The 26,651-nt window shown below is 21.1% G+C and overlaps 1 protein-coding gene across 3 annotated transcripts in view; it reads left to right on the forward strand.

Annotated features, from left to right (window-relative positions):
- Positions 1-20,772, forward strand: part of LOC122511099 (phospholipid-transporting ATPase ID) — a 77,792-nt gene extending 57,020 nt beyond the window's left edge. For 2 of the 3 annotated variants that reach the window (XM_043626159.1, XM_043626173.1), the window contains 7 exons: positions 1,708-2,452; positions 5,890-6,082; positions 10,378-10,526; positions 13,249-13,601; positions 14,088-14,313; positions 16,943-17,178; positions 20,075-20,772. In XM_043626159.1, coding sequence (XP_043482094.1) covers positions 1,708-2,452; positions 5,890-6,082; positions 10,378-10,526; positions 13,249-13,601; positions 14,088-14,313; positions 16,943-17,178; positions 20,075-20,491 — 2,319 coding nt within the window. In that variant the 3' untranslated portion in view covers positions 20,492-20,772. The remainder of the gene's footprint in view (positions 1-1,707; positions 2,453-5,889; positions 6,083-10,377; positions 10,527-13,248; positions 13,602-14,087; positions 14,314-16,942; positions 17,179-20,074) is intronic. The other variant, XM_043626168.1, reaches the window with a different exon arrangement.
- The last annotated feature ends 5,879 nt before the right edge of the window (positions 20,773-26,651 follow it).

The following is a 26,651-nucleotide window of genomic DNA, read 5'->3' on the forward strand; positions in this document are numbered from 1 at the left end:
GCATGAATTTTTAGAAACAATTATATTTTGAAAAATTTTAATTGAATTTTATTTTTGAAATTATTTCCAGTTTTTATTTTCTAAATATTAAATTGAAGAATTTCTTGATAATCATAATTCGTAAAACTGAATTGTAAATTTATTTGAAAATTCTTTAGAAGAAACATTTGCAAAAATTATTAAAAATAATTAATAATTGTTCAATTATTTCCTTCGAAGGATTTTAATATAATCAAAGAATTTAATTTAAATTGTGTTAAAAATAATTGAATTCTTTTGAGAAATTTTTTTTAAAATAGTAGATTTTGAAAATATTTGAATTTCAGCGAAGAATTTTATTATTTGTAAAATTGTAATTGAATTCTTGCAAAAAATGTTTGAAAATAATTGCATTTTTCGATGAATTCATTTAAAATTGTATTAAATGTAATTTAAATCCTAGGAAAAATTTGAATGGTTTTGTAATTGAAGAATTTCGTAAATAAATGTAATAGAACATTTTTTTGAGAATCTTATAAATTGTTAGAGTAAATCAGAATATTCTTAAGGCTTAGGGAAAAAGTCAAAATTTCGTCAAAATTCTTCAATTATTTTCGAAAAATTACATTTCAATATTTATAAATTTTTTGAGAAATTATTTCGAATTGAAATTCTTCAAAAATTTTATTATTTTTAAAATATTTTTTAAAAACTCAATTATTTTTAAAAGATTTTATTAAATTTCAATTATTTTCAAAGGTTTTACTAAATTTCAATTTTTTAAAAGATTTTACCAAATTTCAATAATTTTTTGGAAATTTTTTAATTGTAGGTATATTATGTAATTGTAAAACTATTGTCTTTCAAAAATTATTTAGAAATTTGTTTAAATAGTTAATTTTACGAATTTCTTTATTAAAATTTTTAATAATATTCTATCTTAATATCTTTAAAAAGAGAAATGGACGGATTCAATTATTATAAAAAATTGAATCTTTGTATTTAAATAATTGAATTCTCGAAGAACTTTCGGAAAATTATTAAAAATTAATTTTAGATAATTGGTTTAGAGATGAAGTTTAGTTAAAAATTGTAGAAAATAAATGAATTTTTTGAAGAGTTATAGTTTTAATTTTTAGAAATTATGAAATTTCAAAAGTTGAAATTTTTTTAATTTTCTTTCCTGTGAAAAAAGAAATAAGAAGTATTTAAATATTTATATTTAGCAAAATTATACAAGTTTTGATTAATTGAATTTAGAAATTAGTGAAGAATCAGGGAAATACAAAATAAAATTTTGGTGTCAACACTAAATTAAATAAACGACTTTTTCGACTTTTTTTCTATTTTTTATCGACTAAAGCGACTTTTTTTGTTCGTTAAAGTCGATCCGAGGCCTATACCTAGTTATGAAAAATTTAATTTCTAGTTTGAAATTTGAAATCTAGTTTGAAATTAGTTCTCTTATTTGACTCGGACTGTTTATATTTTTGTTAGTAATTAATCCGTAAATGGTCCGTAATTTTTTATTTTTGGTCCGCAAAGTCCGTAATTTTAAATACTTTCAATGGTTCGAGCTCTGCAAAAGTCGAATTTTGGCAAAAATTTTCTCTTTCACATTGGAGCGTCATATTTATTTGTATCGTTTGAGAATGTCTTTTTTTTTGCAGATTTAAGTAAAGAAGATAGAGATTGTAAATAATTGGAAAACACTTTTTTTATTTGCAGGCGGTACTACCCTCGATAGACTTTTCATTTAATAAAGACTACGAGCCGGAATTTAAATTCTACGATAAACAACTACTGGAGGCAGTGAAACGAGAGGATCCGGATGTGCACAGTTTTTTTCGACTGCTTGCACTCTGTCATACTGTGATGGCAGAGGAGAAGAATGGTCATCTTGAATATCAAGCTCAATCACCGGATGAGGCGGCACTTGTCTCGGCAGCGAGGAATTTCGGTTTTGTTTTCCGTGAAAGATCACCGAATAGTATCACGATCGACGTTATGGGCAAACGTGAAATATATGAACTTCTTTGTATTTTAGATTTTAATAATGTGAGAAAACGAATGTCTGTTGTATTGAGGAAAGATGGCTTTATTAGATTATATTGTAAGGGCGCCGATAACGTTATTTATGAGCGTCTAAAACCAGGCAGCGATGAAGTCATGACTAAAACACAGGAGCATCTTAATAAATTTGCTGGTGAAGGTTTAAGAACATTGTGCCTTTCCGTAAGGGATATCAACGAATGTTTTTTTAATGATTGGAAACAACGGCATCACGATGCAGCGCTTAGTAATGAAAATCGTGACGACAAATTGGACGCAATTTATGAAGAAATCGAAAGGGACATGACACTCTTGGGAACAACGGCCATTGAGGATAAACTTCAGGACGGTGTGCCCCAAACAATTGCCAATTTGTCATTAGCGGGAATCAAAATTTGGGTATTGACTGGTGATAAGCAAGGTATGTCAACGAATTCAAATACAAAACCTTCAATTTTTTTTATTTCTGAAAATAATCATTTTTTTTAAATAATTTAATTTTTGAACAACTAAATATAAAATTAATACTTATAAATTATTTAATGAAAAGTTTACTTAAAAATTTCAAAATTAATTCAATTTTAAAAGAGTTGCGTTTGCAATTTCCATAAATAGATGAACTTTAAATTGTTTCAAATTTAAAACTTTATAAAATTTAAATTTTGAATGAATTTAATTAGAAATTTTAAAGAATTTAGATTTTTCACAAATTTTAATAATTCAAATTCTCCTGAAATTAGTTAAATTTTTTAATATGGATTTAATTAATTATTAAAAATAATAGAAGAATTTTAGTTAAAAACACTAAAATAATCTGAATTTTGGTAAAGTTACAAATGATTGGAGAAATTCAATTATTTTCAAAAGTAATAAAATTCTGCGCAGAAATTCAATTATGTTCAAAAGTTTAAAAAAATGTTTGTCAAAGTTTCAATTATCTTTATAAATATAACAAAATTCTTTTCCGAAACTCAATTATTTTCAAAAATTTGCCTCAATTCAATGGTCTTCAATCTACTATTTTAATAAAATTTTCCAAATTAATTCAATTATTTCAAAAAACTTTCAATAAAATTCTACGCTAATATTTAATTATTTTCATAAATAATAACAATTTCACAGAAATTCAATTACTTAAAACGGAATGTGCATAAAATTTTCTAAAAAAAAATCGATTATATAAAAAATGTTAATAAAATTCTTCGTAGGAATTCAATTTTTTTCACAAATAATAAAATTTTTCAGAGGGATTGAATTTTTCTATTTTATAATATTCTTCGGAAGAATTCAATTATTCTCATAAATGATAAAACTCATCGAAGAATTTCAATTTTTTTAAACACAATTTTCAAACAAATTTCTGGAAAATATGCAATTATTATTAAACATTTTATTAAACGTCGTTGATAGAATTCAATTATTTGAAAATTTATTAGTAAAATTCTTTATGAAAGTTCAATTTTAAGAAATAATCAATTATTCAATAAATTACTTATTTTTGTATTCAAATAATTGAATTCTCGTAAAATTTTCTAATAAAAATTGATTTAAAAATGAATTTCAGATAAAATTTTAGATAAAATTAAATATTAAAAGCGTGAATTTTGAGAAATAATTGAATTTTGAAAAAGTTTCAAATTAAAATCTTTGAAAATCAGAATTTTTTATACTTTTAACTATAAAAATTCTGTAACTATAATTAAAATTTAAATTGAATTCATGCTTTGCAATCAAAAAATAATAAAAAAAAAGTAGGTCTAAGGCTGAAAATAAGTAGTAAAAAAGTAGCTGTCGAAAAAATAAGTTTGACGACTAAAAAACACTCGTTTTAGTCGATTCAATGTACAAGAAGAGAAAAATACTTTATTCAGGGTTATCACAAAAAATTTATTATCTATTTTCCTGATTCTCAGAAAAAATATTAACTTCATTCCTTATTTTGTAAATAACTTCATTTCTAAATTTTTTAATATTCAATTATTTTCCAATTTTTGAGATAGAATTCTTTAAAAAATACGGTTGTTCTTGAAAATAATTTATAAAAGCAAAAAAAAAATAAATGTCTTTAAAATACCTATAAAATTCTTTTAAATTAAATTTGACAAAATTGTTGAAAATAATTGAATCGTTTTAAAAAACTTTATTCAAAAACTTTGAAAGTAATTAAATTGCTTCAAGAAAATTAATTAAAATTGTACTGAAAATAATTGAATTCTTCTAAAAAATTTTATCAACATGTTTGAAAACAAATGAATTCATTCAAGGAATTTATTAAATTTTTTTTAAATAATTGAATTCATTCAAGAAATTTTATTAAAATACCTATTGAAAATAAAATTTGAATTCTATAAAAAAAATTTCGTTGATTTTTTTAATATAATCGATTTTGTTACTATGACTGTAATTAATAATAATTAAACTAACAAATTTTATTACAAAATTAAAATTATTGATATAAAATTAAATTCTTTTAAACAATTTTATTAGAGTTTTTGTAAATAGTTAAATTCTTTGGGAGAATTTCTGTAAGTATTTTGAAAATAAGGAAGTTATTTTTAATAATTTTAATTGAATCGAATAAAGCATTTGTTTTCAACATTTTAAAATAATTGTGTTTGCTAATAATAATAATGAAAATTTTTAATTTGATTAAATTTCTACTGCAAATAAGTGTATCCTTGAGAAGAATTTCATTATATTTATTAAAATATTTAATTCTGCCAAGCATTTTAAACTATTTATAAAAATAATTGAATTCTTTGAAGGAATTTTATTAAAATTTTTTTAATATTGAATTCTGTAAAAAGAAATTTTATTAAAATTGTATGGAAAATAATTAAATTCTTATAATTTTATTATAAAAAATGTGAACGTAATTGAAAATTCCTCAGAAGAATTTTATTATTTATGAAAAAAATCGGCTAATTTAATTAAAATTGTATTAAAAATAAGTCAATTCTTCAGGCAAATTTTATTGAAATTATACTGAAAGTAATTGAATTTTCTTCTAAATACTTTTATCGACATTTTTGAAAATAATTGAATTGTTTTAAAGAATTTTATTTAAAACTTTTGAAAATAATTAATTCTTCTTAAAACTTTTATCAAAATTTTTGAAAATAATTTGAATTCTTTTTGAACAGTTTTATTAAAAACTTTTGAAAGTAATTAAATTCTTTCAAGAATTTTATTAAAATTTTTGAAAATTAATTTATTGGTTTGTAGAAACTTAAAATTCTTCCCAGGAATTTAAAAATTCTTTCAAAAAATTTTATAAACATTTGTAATTTGTAATTTGTAATTCAATTTTGTCACGAAATTCAATTTAAATTTAAGAAAAAAAATAATTTAATCGTTTCGAAAATAATTGAAATTCTTTTGAGGACTTTAGTTATTGAAAATAATTGAATTCCTGGAAAAAATTATATTATTTATGAAAAGAATTGAATTCTTGCGAAAAATTTTATTATATTTACGAAAATAATTGAATTGCTGCGAAAAATTTTATTTCAATTTTCGAAAATAATGGAATCTGAAATAATTCAAAAATTCTAGTTGATAATTGAAAATAACAAGATTTGATATTTGCATAATAATAATAAAAAATTAAATACTGCATTTTAGCGAGTAACTTTTGCTAGTTTTTAATAAATTATAAAAGTTTAAAAATTAGTTTTTAAAAAATACTGTAATGCAAATTTTTGTAAATAATTGAATTCATATTCAATTTAAAGTTAGTTATTATATTAAAATGTTAAGTCATTAAATAGTAATTTTAATGTTAAATGTAAAAAGGTAACAACTAAAAGTGTTTATACGTGAAAATTGGTTGAAATTTAAGAAATTTGTTTTTTACAGAAACGGCAATCAACATTGGTTACTCGTGTCAGTTATTAACGGACGATCTCACTGATGTCTTCATTGTGGATGCAATTACTTACGATGGAGTGGAAACTCAGTTGACACGGTATCTTGAAACAATAAAAGCAGCTTTCAACCATGAAAATAAGCCGGCTCTCTCCATCGTTACATTCAGGTGGGACAAGGAAAGGTCAGGCAAACGAAAGAGACGGAGTCAAATCTATTATCTTCCATTCTTCATACATTTATATAAATATTTATATTTATTTATTTTTTTATTTATTTATTATACTTTTAACCGGTAACGCATTTATTGAAAGATTACCTTCTTCACCTTGAATGTGGCACCATGTTCTATGTGGTTATGCTTTTATTGTTTTACATTCAGGAAATTCTCTATTTTTTTTTCTTAGAATTAAATTTCTTTTGTTTTTCACAATTTAATTTAATTTTTTTCTTTTAATTTTCCATTTTATGTATTATCTTTTACATTTTAATTTTATTTTACATTTTAACTTCCTTTTATACATTTTGATTTTCTTTTACATTTCCATTTTCTTTCATATTTTAATTTTCTTTTACATTTCAATTTTCTTTCATATTTCAATTTTCTTTTACATTTTAATTTTATTTTATATTTTTATTTCCTTTTATTAATTCATTGAACTTATTTTCATCTCGTTTACATTTTAATTTCCTTTTATTGAGTAGAATTTTTTCCTTTTATTTCATTGAATTATTTTATTCTCGAAATTGATATTTATATTTTTTTTATTTTTTATTAATTTTTTATTTCTGAAATTAGAGGTTTTTATTCGAAAAAGTTAAAATCATATAGGAATGAATTTTAAAAGATCATTATACGAGAGTTGTTTTTCAATTGAATGCATAATCCGCTAGTAACATCCCTTAAAAAGAGAAAATTCTCTATTCATTTGCGTTTGATGATCCTTATAAAAGAATATTATCTTTGTACATTGCATGCAGAAAAGTATAATATTCAAGGTTGCCACAGGTCAGGGAATGCAGGAAATTTAGAAAAAAGTCAGGGAGTTTTATCAAAAGTATTGGAAAAATATTAAATTTCTAGAATTCTATTCCTACCAATAATTGAACTTTTCAGAATTCATATTGAATTTATTTTAAACAATTTAATTATTATTATAGAACTATCATTATCAACTTCAATTTTTGGTATAATTTAAGATTCAAAATTTAAAAAATTCCTTTATTTAGTAATTAATTATTATAGATTACTTTCAAAAATTTTTTAAAAATTCTTCAAAACAATCAATTATTTTCATAAATAGTAAAATAAAACAAAATTTTTTAATTAAGTTCGTCAACAAAATTAACAAGAAGTCAATTATTTTTATAAATAATAAAAATCTTCGCAAGAAATCAATTATATAATAAAATTTCTTGAAAGAATCCAAATTTTTTTTTAATTTTAATAAATTCTTCACAACATTTCAATTACTTTCATAAAGAATTAAATTCTTTAGATGAATTCAATTATTTTGTATAAAAATTTAAAGAATTCTTTGCAGGAATTCAATTATTTTCATAAATAATAAAATTTTTCAGAGGAATTTTCTTTAAAAAGAATTCAATTATTTCAAAAAAAATTTTACTTAAATATAATAAACTCCTTACAAGAATTTAATTGTTTTCAAAAAATTTTAATAAAATTCTTCGAAACAATTAAATTATTTTCAAAAATTTTGATTAAATTCTTTAGAAGAATTCAATTATTTACAAAACAATTTGATTTAAAAAACATTCTTAAAAGAATTTAATGGTTTTCAAAAAATTTTAATTAATTCTTTCCAAGTGTTCAATTATTTTCTTAAATAATAAAATTCTTCTCAGGAATTCAATTATTTTAAATACAAATTACAAACCCTCGAAAGAATTGAATTAAATTAAAAAATTTGTAATAGTACAGTTATTCAAAACAATTCAATTGTTTTCATAAACAATTTAATTCTTTAGATGAATTCAATTATTTCTAATATAATTTTAACAAAAGTCTTCGCAGGAATTGAATTATAATAAAATTTTTCTAAAGAACTCATTTTTATTTTATTTTAATAAATTCTTTAGATGAATTCAATTAGCTGTTTTGAATATAATTTTATTAAAATCCTTTGCAGGAATTCAATTATTTTGAATATAATTTTAATAAAATTCTTCACAAGAATTCAATTATTTTCTAAAATAAATAAATTCTTTATATATGAATTTATTTATTTTGAATATATTTTAAATAAAATTCTTCACAGGATATTCAAAATTTTTTATAAAATTCTTTATAATTTAAAACAATTCAATAATTATTGTCGGTACAATTATAATGGGAATTCTTGGAGAATTATTCGAAAAAACTTGCAAGAAGTCATTTATTTTTTATAAAAATCTTTACACGAATTCGATTATTTTTTATAAATAGAAAAATTCTTTGCAGAAATTTAATTATTTAAAATAAAATTTTTGTCAAATTTCTCGAAAGAATTCAATTATTTTTAATAAATTTCAATAAAAATCTATACATAAAAATTGAATTACTTTCAATACAGTTTTAATGAAATTTAATGAAGAAATTCAATTATTTTAAATACAATTTTAAAAAAATTTCTCTACAGAATTAAATTGTTTTGAATACAATTTTAATAAATTTTCTCCATAGAATTCAATTATTTTTAATAAATTTTAATTAATTCTTTAGATAAATTAAATTATTTTCAAAACTTTCCATAAGATTCTTTAAAACAATTTAATTTGTTTTCAAAAATTGTAATAAAATTCTTTACAAATATAAATGTTTTCAGCTACAAAATTATAAAAATGTTACAAAAATTACAAAAAGTAATAAAAAAATTCAATCGGTTTCAAATTGAATTTCTGAAAAAATTGAATTTTAATAAATGTTAATTGAAAATTGAACTTCTAAAGAAGTTTGTTTTTTGAAAAATTTTTATTTAAATTAATTTGAAATTGAATTTTGAATAAATCTATAATAGAAAAATTTTTAAATTCTTGAAATTTCATGAAATTCAATAGTAAATATAAGTGTCTTTCAGAAATAATTGAAGTAAATTTTTTATTCTTGGAATAAATAATTGAATTCTCAAGAAACTTTCTCGGAAATTATAAATTCTAGATAATAATTGAATTAAAATGTTGAAAATGATTTTTAGAGAAGCTAGTGTAAAAAAACTATTGTTGTTTTGAATAATTTACAATATTATAGATATTCGAATATTACAATAAAATATTCTTTAGAGTTTGAGAAAAGGTTCAAAATTCCCTCTGGAAATAAGGGAAATGTCAGGGGAAAATTAAATTTTTGTGGCAACCCTGAATATTATTGAAAATCTCTATTATTCTCTAGTTTTCTAACTTCTATTTTCATTGTGGATCTAAACTAAAATTGAAAGAAAATACTTGAAAAAGAATTCCTAGTTTCTTAAGTAAAGGAAATTTTTGAAATATGTACCTCCTTACCGCGCCGTAGATATTAGAGTCTAGCTTTCTTCCTACTGTGCTACATTAGGTAACTTACATTTTATGCGAAGATGATAATAATTAAATGCTTGGAACTCACTCCTTCTCTTTCTGTCTGCTTAAATGTATTCTTAATAATTATAATCATAATATGAGATATTAATTTTTTACGTCACTTCCATTACTTCATGCGATATTTCACAGAAAACGAAACTGTCTTATTTATGCTAAATTACTCCTTTAATTTCAAATATTAACAAGAATATTTAAATACATCTAAGGTAATTTTATTCTATACATTTACGCATCGCAACGAAATTTCTAAAAATTTGGTTTATGTTTTTCGAAAATTAAAAGCATAATGATAATCTAAAATTATTTGGAACTATTTGTAAGAAATCTTTCGTGGCAGATCGTCACATATTTGATAAATTTCAATTTGTAAATTATTTTGCTCTCACTAGCCAGTTTTGTGTAATTTTCTTCTGTGAATTTGCATTATATTTTTCTAAAAGTTAATTAATATAGTCACATAAATATGCCAGCAATGAGACGAAGTTGAAGTTCACAACATTGATCAACGAAAAAAAATTTATTTTAATGCTTTCAAGTATTATTTCTAATTTAATATTTAATTGTAAAATAAATTATTATTTAAACATAAACATCAACCTTTTTTTTTCTAAATATTTTTTTATCAATATTACTGCGTCATTTTTAATTAATTTGCTTAGTGAACAATTTTTTTTTTCATCGATTAACGTTGTGGACTTCAACTTGTTGCAATGAGCGACTCACGAGAACTGTTATAAAGAATTTGAATTTTTAAAAATAAATTTCGAGGTTCTGGAAGTTACGTATCCACGTAAATAAGCTTGGTGTCTGATTTGGATATTCGGTTTTGCAAAATCCTTGAAAGTTCCAAAGAAAAGAGAAAATTGTAAACTTAATTAATATTTTACTTGTTGCGAATAACAGTGAAGCAGATTATAATGCTGCTAGAGACGAAGCTGACGATCACGAAATGGAACAGGCTGCGTGTTTTGCGATAGTAATTAATGGTCACTCCTTGGTTCATGCGCTGCATCCTCAACTAGAAAAACTCTTTTTAGATGTCTCCAGTCAATGTGAGTAAAATCGACAAAATTTCATTTAGTTCACTCAATATTTTCTCAAAAATCTTCTTCTTCTGTATTCAAAATCGTTATATTGTTCTTTTTAAATGTTTTGAATTTCAAAATTAATGCAATTCTAATTTTGTAAATTAAAATTAATTAAAATTAACGAAATTGTTTTGAATTAAAAAGCATAGTTCAATTTGTAAATTTAACTTAACATTTTAAAATATAAAAATTACTCATAAATTATTGTGGAAAAGTAATTTTTACTACAGGACAATACGATTAATGATATTTATTTTGTAAAGAGAAACAAATTTATCTAGATTATTTATAATTTAAATTTAATTATTCAGAGAATAAGTTTTGTACAAATATTTTTGCAAGAAACTCAATTCAATAGTTTCGAAAAATTTTATTAAAAACTTTTGATTTAATGCATTCAAAAAGTTTGATTAAAAATTGTTAAAAATACCTTCATAATTGGATTCCATCAAGAAATTTTATTAAAATTTAATTGAAAATAATTATATTTCTTCTAACAATTTTATGACTTATGAAAATAGTTCAATATTATTGAGAAAAATTTTATTTAAATTTAAAAAAAAATTAAATTGTTTCGAAGGATATAATGAAAAATAGTTAAAAAAAAAAACGCGAGTGTGATTTCTTTTTGTGTGGTACACACACAAATACTTAAAAACATTTTTCATTTTAAATTAAAATTAATTGAATTTTTAAAGAGTTGCGTTTACAATTTTCATAAATAGATGAAAATTGAAATTTTATAAAATTTCAATTCTCAATGAATTTCATTAGAAATTTAAAAAAATAATTTTTTTTTTTAAATTTAATAATTCAAATTCTACTGAAAATTTGTTAAATTTTTTAAATATATTTAATTAATTATTAATAATAATGGATTTATAGACGAATTTTACTCAAAAACATTTAAAAAAATTCAATTTTGGAAAAATTATAAATGATTGCATGAATTCAATTATTTTCAAAAATAATAAAATTCTTCTCCAAAATTCAATTATTTTCAAATTGTTTTATAAAATTCTTGGCAAAATTCAATTTTTTAAAAATTTGTTATAAAATTTTTGTCAAAATTTCAATTATTTTCAAAAATTTTCCTCAATTTCATATGAATTCTATTATTTACATATTTTTTTATAAATTTCTTCGCAATAATAAATTTAATTATTTTCAATAAATAATCAATTTTTTTACAGGGATTATTTTCATAAATAATAAAATTCTTTTTAAGGATTCAATTATTTTCATAAATAAAACTCATCGCAGAATTTCAATTATTTTTAATACAATTTTCATCGAATTCCTCGAAAAATGAAATTGTTCGTAACAATTTTATTAAAAAGCGTTAAAAGAAATCAATTATTTAAAAATGTTTTGATAAAATTCTCTATGAGAATTCAATTTTAAGAAATATTTAATTATTCAATAAATTATTTATTTTTGCATTTAAATAATTGAATTCTCGTAGAATTTTTTAATAAAAATTGATTTAAAAATGAATTTCAGTTAAAATTTTAGATTTGAATATTCATTATTCAAATATTCAAATAATATTTTAATATTAACAAATAATTGAATTTTGAAAAGGTTTTAAATTATATTCTTTAAGAATCTGAATTTTTTATACTTTTAACCAACAATTCTGTAGAAATAATTATTTTGAAAAAGTTTAATATTGAATTTTTTTCTGAAATTATTTGAAGCGTTTATTTTTTAATACGCATTCAATTGAACAATTTCTGAATAATTGAAATTTCGTAAAACTGAACAAATGGATTTGAAAATTCTCAAACAACTTTTTCAAAAATTGTTAAAGATAATTGATTTAAAGAAGAATTTTATTTAAAAAATTCTAGAAAATAATAATTGAATTAAAATGATGGAAATAATTTTGAAAAAATTACAGTAAAAATATTCCTATTATATAAAATAATGATCTTATCACTCGGTTATCTGTAATTTATTATAAGTTATTAAATTTCAAAAAGATTTGAATTCATTGAAATTTTTGAAAATCTTGATCCCTGTGGAAAAATAATAAAGATTAAATATTTATTTAGAAAAGAAGTTATTGATGTTTTCGAATAATTTTACAATCGTTTTTATCAAATAAAAATGTTGTAAATATATTTTCCAAAATAAATTTTAAATTTCTTAAATAAAATTTGATTTATAACATTTTTTTTCTACTTAAAACTTGTACTTTGTTTATAAATAATTGTAATTGAGAAACAGAAAGATGTGCAAAATATTTTCTAATTCCTAATTTTCCGAAAGTTTTTAAATTTTTTTTTAGAAAAAAGGAAAAATTAGCTTTATAAATTCGATTTGTCTAACAATTAAATTTTTCTTATTAAAAAAAGTAAAATATTTTGCAGGATTTACATTTGTTAATTACCAAAAAATGTTTATTACAAAATGCTAATTTTTTTTTATTAACAAAGGAAATAATGAATAATAACATTAATAATTTTTTTAGATTAATATTAATATTTTTAAATTATTTGAAAAATAAAAATATTATTAAATTAAAAAAATAGTAAAAAATAAAGAAGTATAATATTATCCATTAAAGCATATCAAAAAACAAAAACAGACATTGGATTTTTTATTCAATTTTCCACCTTCCCATGATCATATATTTAATACTATCAAAAAGATGATTTATTGAATTAATTATTTGTTTCAGGCAAATCGGTAATATGTTGTCGAGTGACGCCTCTTCAGAAAGCGATGGTAGTAGAATTAATTAAGAAAAGTAAAGAAGCAGTGACGTTGGCTGTTGGCGATGGAGCAAACGATGTGTCAATGATAAAAACGGCACACATCGGTGTTGGCATCAGCGGTCAAGAGGGACTGCAAGCAGTATTGGCCTCAGATTATTCAATAGGACAATTTAGGTTTTTGGAGAGACTATTACTTGTTCATGGCCGATGGTCTTATTACAGAATGAGCAAGTTTCTTAGGTACTTTTTTTACAAGAATTTCGCGTTCACCCTATGCCACATTTGGTTTGCTTTCTTCTGTGGATTTAGCGCACAGGTAAATTATTTACAAAATTTTTTATTTTTCAATTAGATACAAAAGAAAGAACACTGACACTTTAGTGAAGTTTATAGCGTTTATAATCAACAATTAAGAGCAAAAATTTGTTATTTTTACCTGTAAAATTTGTAACAAATTTTTTTGGCAACTACATAGTTTAGACCAAAAAATATTATTTTCTGAGTGGAAAATATTTTTGTCTTCAATTGTTAATAGTAAACGTCGTGAACTTGAAGGACAGTATAATTGTAGAAATAAAATTTGAAAATATTGATAATAATTAGTAAAATAATAGAAATTATAAATGATGAATCTAAGGCGAATACTATCTTAAAATTTCCTTTGTTCGAGGCATTGTCTCCATGGTTGAAATTTTCGAGAATTGAGTACTTTACTTATCTGATTGAAACAAAAACAAAAAGAAGTGAAAAATTTGTACTTTTTGCCATGGATTGTCATTGACAGATATTTTATTTTTTGCAGACTGTTTTCGATCCAATGTATATTTCCGTGTACAATTTGTTTTATACATCATTACCCGTTTTGGCTGTTGGTATATTCGACCAAGACGTTAACGACAAAAATAGTTTAATGTATCCGAAGTTGTATACCCCGGGACACCAAAATTTACTTTTTAACAAAAAGGAATTCTGTTGGAGTGCTGTTCACGGATTTTACGCAAGCTGTGTACTCTTTTTGGTGCCTTATGGTGAGTCACAGAAAGAAACTTTTTTAAACTCTCTTTTTAATATTTTTAAAAAAATTTCCTTTTTTTTAACTGGAAAGTCGAAAACGCAGTGATCACAGTTTTTTAAGGAAGAATTTGACGGACAGTTAGAACAAAAGTTAGCCCAATGTCATAATTTCGTAATTTAAAAGGAAAGACAAATTAAATTTTAAATTCATTTCGGAGGAAAGGCGAAGAATTTAATTTTAAACATTTAAAACGATTGAAAGTTACATTTGAATAGAAATTACAATTTTCTGTCAATAAGAAACATGCAGGCCTCGGAAATTATAAATTTTTCGACTATTTTCGAATAATGTGACTTTTATCGACTTATATTAAAAAATTGCGACTTTCTCAACTTTTCTTCCAAATTTTGCAACAAAACACCACAATTTTAGTATAAAATGCAACTTATTCTATTGTTATAGTGTGGAAAGTATAACTGTAGACAAATCTTTGAAAATTTATTTTTGAATAATTTTTCTAATTAAATTTTTGAAATATAGAATTAAAAATATTTTAAATATTTGAAATTTTTTAAAATTTAATTTTAAATAAATCATTTTCTTGAAGTATTTTATTACAATTTTTGAAAATTAACTTTTAAAAAAATTTAATTGAAAATTTTTGAAATAATTGAATTCTCAAAAATTTTAATGAAAAATCTTAAAGTGTAAATTTAATCAAAATTAATGAAAATTAGGTTATAAAAATAATATTAAAATATTTTTGAAAAAAACTTATTTTCAGAATTTTTTTATTCTAATTTTTTGAAAATTCAATTATTTTTAATATTCAAATACATACAAAAAAGATAACATTACAATTTTTAAAATAATTTTTTCATTTTGGAGAAAATAATCATATTCAAAATTTTTAATTAAAATTCTTCCAAAAATTAATTAATTTTTTTGAAAGTATACAAAAATTCTTTTTAGAAATTCAATTATGTTCGAATAAGTATATTACAATACCTATTTATTTATAAAAAAACTAATTCTTCGAATTGTTTTAAAAGAGTTTTTCTTTTTTTGACAATGATTAGACTTTATAGAATATAAAATTAAATTTATTTTAAATAATTATATTCTTAAATAAATTTCCCAAAAATGACTTATAAATTATTTCAAATAATAATTTTAATAAATTAAATAATAATTTTACTTAAAAATTCCAAAAATTATTGAATTTTATAAAAGTTGTGTTTACAAGTTTTATAAATAACTGAATTTAAAGAGGTTTCAATTTTAAATTTTCGAAAATTTAAATTTTAAATAATTTTAATTGAAAATTTTGAAGAAGTTAGTTGAAAGAAAAAGTCGAAATTCTATCACACGAAAAAATACTGTGATTCCTGAAAATATTGATTTTCTGGACGTCAATGCGTTTTTTTAATGCTTTGTTGCAGAATTAACTATTTGTTTATTAGGATTGAAACCTATTTTTTAATTACTTCTCTCTGCAATTCCTTGCTTCTGTAGACTTTAAAAGACTGTACCCTCTCGTACCGGATGATTATTTTCAATTTTATTTCGTTTTTTGTTTTCTAACATTTTAAATAATTTTTTTCTTTAAATTTTCTCAATTTTTTTAAAATTAATGTATTGAAAATCATTGAATTCTTGTAAAAAATTTGAAAATAATTGAATAATAATAATAATAATAATAATAATTGAACTATAATAATTAAATAGTAAATTAGTTTATAAGTGATTTTTTAAAATTTTGAATCTGAAATTATTCAAAAATTTCTTTTATATTTGAAAATATCCAAAATTTTGTGGACTTCGACGTTCGTTTTTGTTTGACGTGACACACGACATTAACGTTATTAATCCACCTTGAGAGAGTATGTGATCAATTTTTTTGCACCAATAATTTTTCCTTAGTGTGAAAATGGTACTTTTTAAAAGTATCAGTGTGAAAATGATAATCATGAATGAGTGTGCGTAAGTATATGGATTTTTTTGTCTAACGTACATTTATACGTTAGTATTACTTTTTGATGGTTATATTTTTATATATTTTTAATATTATTTTTTGACTATTTTTGGACGGGGTTTGAAAAAAGTTTAAAAAATTCTTTTCTTCTTTATATTCTTTTTTATATATTTCTTATTTAATTCTTATCTTTTTTTATATTTTTTTTACATGAAACCAATACTAGCCGTGACTAATTTATTTGATTTAAAATTTTAAATAAATAAATGCCAATTTATTTTTTAAATAAACATCAAATATTGTAATTTATCTGATTCGCAAATTTTGAATTCGTGATTTTTAGTATCAAGTTAAAGGTATTTAGTAAGAAGTTAAAAAAGTGTTGCTAGTTTTGGTTCCAATTTGATCGGATCAAAATTTTAATTACATTGAATTTAAAATTGCAATTTAATTTAAAATTTTCAATCAATGATAATAATTAGTTCTGGTCATTAACCAGAAGTGTAGAAACGAAATTTTTTATGGAATGAAACAAAACTTTTGCCCCTCATCGACTTTAAAGATTGGTGGTGCAATTCTTCCCTCTGTTCCTTGTTTCCTACTGTACTGGTTTCTTTTTCTATTTTTTCCTCGTTTTAATAATTAAAGAGTAATTTTTGTTATCCAGGGACATACAAAGACGGAGTATCGCCGAAAGGCTATGTACTTTCGGATCACATGCTGCTGGGCAGCGTTGTGGCCACAATATTAGTCATTGTTGTGACTATTCAAATAGCCCTCGATACATCATATTGGACAATTGTAAATCATTTTATGGTGTGGGGTTCTCTTTTTTCCTACTTTGTAATGGATTATTTCTATAATTATGTTATTGGAGGCAGTTACGCTGGCAGTTTAACAATGGTGAGTTGCGTCGCTCTTATGCAGACGAAAATATCTTATGTTCCCTGAAATTTAAGTTTTGTTTATTGTAGTTTTCAATTTATTTATTAAGAGGAGAGTTCACCGATAATTTTAATTATATCAAGAAAATAATTTAAATTTTCCAGAAAATTCTTTTCATATGGTAACTAGCAAAACTACACGCGCGCGTAAAAATTTCCTTACCATTGTCACTTTAAAAGATTTGCTTTTTGAAATGTAATAAAAATTCTTCATTTTCAAAAAATATAATTTTTCTAATCACTTTTTCTTTAAATTTCATTATTTGAAGTTTGAACAAATCGTATATAAATCACCAAGTTATTTCTAACAACAACTTGAATGTAATGTAAGACATTTTTGATTAAATAATTGAACCAGGTAATAAGTTTTTTCTAAATATTTTTTTTAAATTCAATTATTTTCTAAATTCGCAATTAGAATTCTTTAAAAATACGATTATAGGTTCAAAATAATTTTTTAAAGTAAACAAATAAAATTCATTAAAATATTAAATTTATTTCCATGAAATTTGACAAAATTTTCAATTGTTTCAATTTTTTTAAATTATTTTCGGAAATACAATTATTTTTAAAAAATTTTAATTACATTTTTTCAAGAAATAATTTTTCGGAATTTCTATTAAATTGAATTTTTCAAAACTTCAATACTTTTTGTTAAACAAAAAATTAAAAACTTATTCTTATTTATTTTTCAACAGGAATTAAAATTTCAAATAATTTTAATAAAAAACCTCATTAAATTTAATTATTACTAAAAATTGCAACTGTAATTCTTCAAAAATTTAATTATTTTTTTTTAGAATTTTTGAATAAAATTATTTAAAAACTTTAAGAATTTTTAAAGAAACAATTTTCAAGGAATTTAATTTAAAAACCTTTTAAAATATAATTCATTCCTAAAATTCCTAATTGTTTTTTCAAAAATACAATTTATAGATTATTTTTAAAGATGAAAAAAATAAAATTCTTTAAAATACGAAATTTCACAAAATTTCCAATTGTTTCAATTTTTTAAAATTATTTTCAGGAATTCAAGTATATCTTCAAAAAATTTTAATTAATATTTTTCAAAAACCTAATTTTTTCAGAATTTTCAAATTAAATCTTTATTTATTTGCTGAACATTTTGGAATACTTTTAGTGTAAAACCATTGGAGAAATTTTTCATTAAAATTTGGACTGCAAGTCTTCGAAAATTCAATTATTTTTTTTTAGAAATTTTGAATAAAATTATTCAAAACTTTTAATTTTTAAGGAAGCTAACAATTATTTAAGACTTAAATAATTTTATTACAAATTCCGAAAAAGATGAGTTTTCTGAGATATTCTAATTCAAAAAAATAATACAAATAAATATAATAAAAAATTGTTAATAATTGAATTTTACAAAGAGAAAATTTTTTAAACTATTTGAATTTTTTAAAATTATTTAATTTTTATAAACAAACAATTAAATTTTTTTAAATAATTAAAATTTCCATAAAATATTTTTATTTTATAAGGAATTACAGCTAAAATTTGTGTTTATTAATTAATTTAAAAAGGATTTATAATTATAATTTTTTTTATAAACAAGTAATTAAAAATTTCAAAAAAATAAAAATTTCTAAGAATGAGATTGAAAATAATATTGAATTCTTTAAGAATTTTACTGAAATTTTTGAAAGTAATTGGGAACTTCGCAACAATATAATTATTATTTATAAAGATAATTGAATTGTTTCGAAGAATTCATTAAAATTTTAGAAAATAATTGAATTCTTTCGTGAAATTTTTCAAAAATTGTATAAAAAATGATTTATAAACTTTTCTTAATAATTTTATTCGAAAATTTTGTAAACAATCGAACTGAACAAAAGAAATTTTTTCAACTTTTTAAAATAATCGTGTTTGTTAATAATAAATTGAAATTAAGCATTTAATTATTGAATTATATTAAAATCATTATTTATTATTTATAAAAATAGTTGAATTTTTTCTGAAGAATTCATTAAAATTTTTTTAAATAATTGAATTCTTTCGTGAAATTTTATAAAAATTGTATTGTATTTACTGCTTTTAAAAAGAAGTAAATTCTTTTAAAGAAGTTTATTAAAGTTTTTGAAAATCTAAATTAAATTCTTTTGAAATTTTTATTGAATTTTTTGAAAATAATTGAATTAAACAAAAAAATTTTTTCAACTTTTTAAAATATTCTTGTCTGTTATTAATTCAAAAAAACATTTAATTATTGATTAAATTCATAATTTATTATTTATAAAAATAATTGAATTTTTTTTAAGAATTCATTAAAATTTTAGAAAATAATAATTGAATACTTTCGAAGAATTTATTATTATAATTTTAGAAAATAATTGAATTATTTTGTAAAATTTCACAAAAATTGTTTTGAAAATAATTGAATTCCTGCAAAGAATTGTACTATTTCAAAAAATTATTGAATTATTGCAAAGAATATTATTATTTACAAAAATCCAAGAATTCGATGAGAAATAATTGAATTCTTCAATAATTTTACCGAAATTTTTGAAAATAACTAAAATTGTAAAGTTTTGCCCTATCAAATTTTATTTTTAAAATTGTTAGACACTCGTAAAGTTTCAAATTTAATTTTTGCTTCTAAAAATTTCTTTGTTATTATTATTATTTTTTTTTAAATTGAACTCCTCTTAAATTTTTTTTTCTAGAAATCAGGGAAACAGTTAAAATTCTATTTAGAAATTAGGTAAAAGTTATTGAATAACTAAATCAATTGTTTGTGGTCACCTTGATATGTGTAATTATTTTTCAAGTTTAGTTAACCCAGGATAAAAATTTGTTTTCTTATTTTTTTAATTAAATTTTTTGCATTGCAGGCAATGTCGGAAGCAACATTTTGGTTCACGACACTTATATCGTGCATTATTCTTGTCATACCAGTGCTTTCGTGGCGATTCTTCTTCATCGATGTGAGACCAACATTGTCCGACAGGGTGAGACTGAAGCAGAGATTAGCACAATTGCGCTCGCGACAAAGTCAAGATGTATTGCGCACACCATCAACAAGAAGAACGCGTCGCTCAATACGATCGGGCTACGCATTTGCACATCAAGAAGGTTTCGGCCGACTCATTACATCGGGTAAAATTATGCGCAAATTGCCTAATGGTTCGGACTTTAAATTTTCTATGCCATTTACGAATAATGTTACGAAACAAGTTAATATTTCCTCCACATCACCAAAAGAGAGTGCATCTAAAAATTCACAATCCCTGGACACTGTCAATCTATAAAAATTGGTCCCTTATTTATTTTTTTAGAAACAAAACAAAAAAAAAAAAATTCGAAAAAAATATGCACAAGATTTTTTTTTTCTTTTGAAAACTATAGTTTATTTCTTGAATGAAAATTTAGAAACAAATCTATTTTCTCTAAAGCACAATTTTTTCTAAAGAGAAAATAAAAAACAAAAACTTAAAGTAAACTATTTGAAAAAAAAACACCAGTATTATTTTTTTGTCAAATATAATTTTGAAACGTCTAGTAACTAGATAAAAAGGAGATATTATTTAAATAAAGATTTTTATTTTTATAATGGTACTAATTTTTTTTTTTCGTTAAACTATATATGTACGTTCCATTATTTAAAATAAAGAAAAGGAACTCAAAAATTAATATTTTATAATTGAACTGTAAATTAAAGAAAGTTATCGTTAATTTTTGTTGTAGATAAAAGGAAAAATATGTACATAATCATAAATGACACGCTTATAAAGAGTGACAGTTGTTCAGGGATATTTTTTTTTCTGATTTCCTAATGTTTACCACGTACCGATTATGAGAATATTATTCTAAAGTATGTTTACATAAAATATTATTATACAATTAAAAAAAAGAAAAAAAAGATAAAAATAACAAAAAGTTAAATTAATAATTGCCTTTATAAAATATTAATACAAGAAACAAAAAAAAATATTGTATTATATAGCATTGATTGTAAATATTTTAAAAGAAAAAAAGAGAGAGAAATATATATATATATACATATATAAATAATGAAAAAAAATATATATTAAATGTTAAGTATACATTTTTTTAAAAGAAAGTAATATATAGGTAGAACAATCTATAAAGTATGAAAATAGTAGCAATATTATATTATACTGCGGATAATGTTTGCCTTGGACTGACTACTGAATATTATGTATTAAAGTAAAAAAAAGAAGCAGTAGCAACAATAAATTATGTATTTCTACTTTTAATATTGTAAAGAAGCGTAGAAAGAGATAGTCTACATGGGAAAATGGTGTGTTCCACAATCAAAGTTATCATTTAACGAGTTACTGAAATTAGTTGTATTTAAATATTGTGCCTGATCATCATCTATAAAAAAAATAGTTATACCGTTAATGGTAAACTACAAACTCTTTAATATCACATTCAATGCAATATCTGCGATTCTTTTTCGAAATCCACTTTTATATATACTATAAATATATATATTATATATTCATGTTATATTTATCAATTCTTTTTTTAGAAAAAAAGGAATTTTATTTTCGTATTTAAATACTTTTTCTTGATTATAGAAAGATTTTTTATAATATAAATAGATTGTTTTTATCAATAAATTCTTTTCTCACTTGTAGGAAATAATAAAACCGAGTACATTTGGTAGTTTTTAATAAAAATATGCTCCAACGTTTCGAAATCTATTTATTCTAAATATTTTTATAAAAAATCAACTTGTCCGAATGTATTCGTTTTAAATGGGTCGCCACAAGTCGGGGAAATCAGAGAACTTAGGGGAAATTAAATTGAAATGACAGAAAATTTTGTCAAAAATACGGGACAAATATTAAATTTCGAGAATTAGGACAAAAATTTAATATTTTTTTATACACTAAAAAATTTTTTCTTTTTTTTTTAAATGTTTGTTCATCTTTTGAGAGAAGTATTCATCGGTATTTTAAATTATATCAAGAAAATAATTTAAATATTCCCTAAAATTGTTATTATAGTAATTTTTTTGAAAGAAATTCAATAATTGATTTATTTCGATGAAATAAAATTAAAATAAAAATGGTCAGCAAATATTTTGACCCATTTTGAATTTTTAATCCACTAATTGGATTTCGAAATCCATGAGTGAATTTTTTCTAACTTATTTCAGATCATAATTGTTTTATGAAAAATAAAAAAATTAAGATTTGAAATTAATTAGAAAAATAAATAAATGAATTTTCAATTTAAAAAATTTTTTAAATAAAAAATAATGGTATCTTTCTAGAATTTTCAGCCTAGAAACAAAGTTTAAAAAAAAATCAATAGTGCTACAAAAGATAGTACATAAAAATCAATTTCTTCATTCGCCAATTATCTTGTGGATAGAAAAATATATTTTCTACAAAATTACACAGGGATTTCAAAAACTACGAATTTTTCGAAAAAATAAAAATTCAAAAGGTGTTAAAATAGTTTCTTATAAATTTTATTTTATGACCATTGAATTCCTCTCAGAAAATTACTATTATGAAAAGAATTTTCTGGTAAATTAAAATTATTTTCTTGATATAATTAAAAATATCGGTGAACTCCTACTCTTCTCAAAACTTTTTGTTATCATAATAAATTTTAATTTTAAAACAATACCAGAATTTAATCTTTTTTCTGTAGAAAAAATAAAATTTATTTTAAATGATTTAATTACAGAATAACTTTTTAAAGATATTTTGAACAATAATTAATCTACAAAATATTTTAGATAAAAACAGTTGCAATTTTCAGAAGTAAGTGAATTTCAGAAGATTTTAAACTAAAATTTTTGAAAATTTAAATTTCATTAGAGAAATTAAATTTCATAATTGAATTTAATAATAATTAAATATTTATTAAGAAAAGTATTTGAGTTAAATTTTAAATAAATGTATTTAAAATTTTTTAAATATATCACTTATAATTTAACGAAACTTGGATTTTTATTAAACAATTACAATTTAATAATTATTCAAGTAGGAAATTAATTAAAATTTTGTAAAATTGAATTGAAAATAATTAAATTTTTGAAGGAATTGAAGAATTGGTAAATAATTGAATTTTCTAAAGTGTCAGAATTGAATTTATTCCTATTCTGGTCAGTGTAAAGATCAACATTAAAAAAATGTTTTTAAATATTGAAATTTTGCAAAATATTGTTTTAAATTCCGAAAAATTGCTTTTTAAAAATATTTTAGCTCAATTTTCTTAAAGTTATTGAATTTTTAATAATACGTGTTTGAACATTTTTTGAAAATAATTGAATTTCAGAAGGTTTTAAACAAAAATTTTCCAAAACTTTTAAATTCTGTGAAAAATGTAATAAATTGTTTAATTAAATTTTTTTAAATTAAATATTAATTTTTAAGAAAATTATTCGAGTTATTAAATAAATTAATTTAAAGTGCTGAAACAATTATTGTCTCATTTACTATTTTAAAGATACTTGAATTTTTTAAAGAACTTTGTTAAAGAATTATCAAATTAATAGAAATTTTGTGAAATTGAATTGAAAATAATTTAGAGAATTGAAGAATTGGTAAATAATTATTGAATTTTATAAAGAGTAAGAATTGAAATACGTTTGTTAGTGTAAAAAGCATAATTAAAGGGTCCAAATTGTATCTTAAATAATTTAATTACGAAAGAGTTGCAATTAAATTTTCTATTAATTAGATAATTTAAAAATAAATTATAAATTATAAAAATATTGAAGTATCGAAAAATTTTATTTAAAAACTGAAAAAATGATTAATTTAAAAATTATTATCTATTTTTTAAAGGTAATTGAATAAAAATTTAATTACATGTTTCATGTATAATTGGAAATTTTTTAAAGTAATTGAAATTTCATGAAATTCTTTTGAAAATAATTTATTTTTTAAAGAATTTTATTGAAATTTTTGTAAATAATTGAGGAATATTATTCAACTAATTTTATTTTTTAAATAGGCAGATAGGTTTCAAGTTTTAAATCATTGTTTCTAAAATTTTTTTTTATAATTTAACTCCTCTTGAAATTTTCATTTTCATTGTGATCAGGGAGAAAGTAAAAAATTCTGTGTAGAAATCGGAAAAGACTCAAATTTTTGTGGCTACCCTGTATTTTCTGCAATTTTTTTTCTCACTTCTAATAAAAACGACACATCGATAGATATTTTTTTTCTATTATTAGTGTATTAATTAATTTTTACAAATTTACTAAAATAGTGTTTGTAAATTTTTTCGGTTCTTTCTAAATAAGGTGAATAGTAAGTTTTAATGTTATAGATTTCAATCGAAAAGAATCGCAAATATGAATTTGATATGAGTGTCTAAAAATGCCAAGATTAATATCTAATACTACGCATCTTACATAAGAAATAAAAACAAGTTTTTTGATTTTGTATGTTTACAAAAAAAAATAATAATAATAATGAAAATCAATGAATGAAATTTCGTTGCTTAATTGATAAATTGTAATTAAGAGCATAAAATTTATTGGTACGACGAATTTTTTATGAAACCGAGGTGAACTATAGACATGATGTAATAAATTATTTTTTTGGTGGTATATTTGAAAAAAAGTATATAGTGATATTTAAAATATTTTACATTCGACAGCATTTAGTTTTATTGTATCTTTATTTTTTAAACTCTTTAAATGCAAAATTCAATTGTTATGCACCTCTTTTTTTATTTTGTTTTTTTTTTGTAAAGAAAAAAAAAGAAAACGAATACCTTTTTGTTCACAACGAACTAATTATTGTATATAGACAAAAAATAGGAACGTGCACAGTGCAAAGTTTTATTGATAATTTTAACTTGCGTTTATTTTGTTACTCGTAACGATTAGTATTACCGTATGTGATTTAGTTAACTGTCTCTTGTTATTTGAGAAAAAATATATATATTTGTGTCAATTGTTTTAATTACACGGTTACCATCGTCGAAACTTTTTTCAGCCAAATATGTTAAACGATGGTTAACGTACGATTTTTTCTTGTTAGTAATTATATTATATAGTCAATGATTTAAGAGACACGGGTTTATATATTTTTTTAATTTACAAATTTTGTTGAGTGCTACAAAATGTTAATTGAAATTATTTTGAGATTATGATACACAAGCTTTGAACGTTCGAGTGAAAGAAATATTTTTTATTAAATAGTCAATCCATTATTATGTCGACTAAAGTCGTCGTCAACTAAATTTCGCAAAAAAATTATAATATTTTCGCAAAAATAATTTTAAAGGTATCAAGATTACGAAATGAAAAGAATTTTATAAAAAAATTTCTATTTAGCAATTCCACGTTATGTAATACAATCAAAAAAATTTTATGGTAATGGATATTGTTATATTCAATTTTAAAATAATTTCAGATCCAAAATTTTTAAAAATTCAATTAGTAACTAATTAATTATTATTACTTACTATTTTCTAAAATTTGAATAAAATTCTTCACAAGAATTTAATTATTTTCATAAATAATAAAATTCTTTGCAGGAATTCAATTATTTTCAAAAATGTTGAATAACCAATAATTGATAAATTTCTTTTATAATTTTAAATCTCAAATAATTGAATTTTTATAAAGAAATTTGTCCAAATTATTCAAAATAATTAAATTTCTTGCAAACAATATAATGAAAATCTTTAAAAATAAGTTACACTGAGAGAAGTCCAGGGCGTAATAGTTACCGCTAGACGTCGCTATAAGCTACTGTTCTTGTTGCGTTTGAGATGTTTCGAATCTAGGGCTCAGAGCTCAGACGCCCCGAGTCTGTCAAACATTGTTCCCGCATGTGAGAGAACAACTCGTGACCGAAACTAAAAGTTGTAAGTAATCCCGCTTCGGGACGTTCCACGTTTTTTATCGGGGCTTGAGACGTCCCGATCGAGGGTTCACATAAGAACATTCAAAATTATCACTCAAGCCTCGCACGGGACGTATTAGTTCCCGGACTTCTCTCAGTGTAGTTTTTACGAGAAATTTTTATTATAATAATATTAAAAATTATTAAATTCTTATAAAGAGTTTTATCAAAATTCTTGAAAATAATTAAATTTCCACGAATATTATTAACATTTTTTAAAATAATTAAATTCTTCTAGAAATTTTCTAAAAAATTTTTTTTAATAATTGAATTCTTTCGATCAATGTTTTTAATTCTGAAAATATTTGAGATCTTGGTAAAATTTTTATTAAAATTCTATTGAAAATAAGTGATTTTTAATTATTGTAAAGAATTTTACTAAAATTTTTCAAAATAATACAATTTTTGAGAAGAATTTTAATAAAATTCTTTAAAATAATTAAATTCCTGCGAAAAATTTTATAAATTATGCAAATATTTGAGAAATTGATAAGAATTTTATTAAAATTTTTTTAAATATAATTGAATTTTTTTCTTAAATTTCATTGAAATTGTATTG

This window comes from Leptopilina heterotoma, unplaced genomic scaffold, assembly GCF_015476425.1.
Source record: "Leptopilina heterotoma isolate Lh14 unplaced genomic scaffold, ASM1547642v1 Lhet_121, whole genome shotgun sequence".
Lineage (NCBI taxonomy): Eukaryota > Metazoa > Arthropoda > Insecta > Hymenoptera > Figitidae > Leptopilina > Leptopilina heterotoma.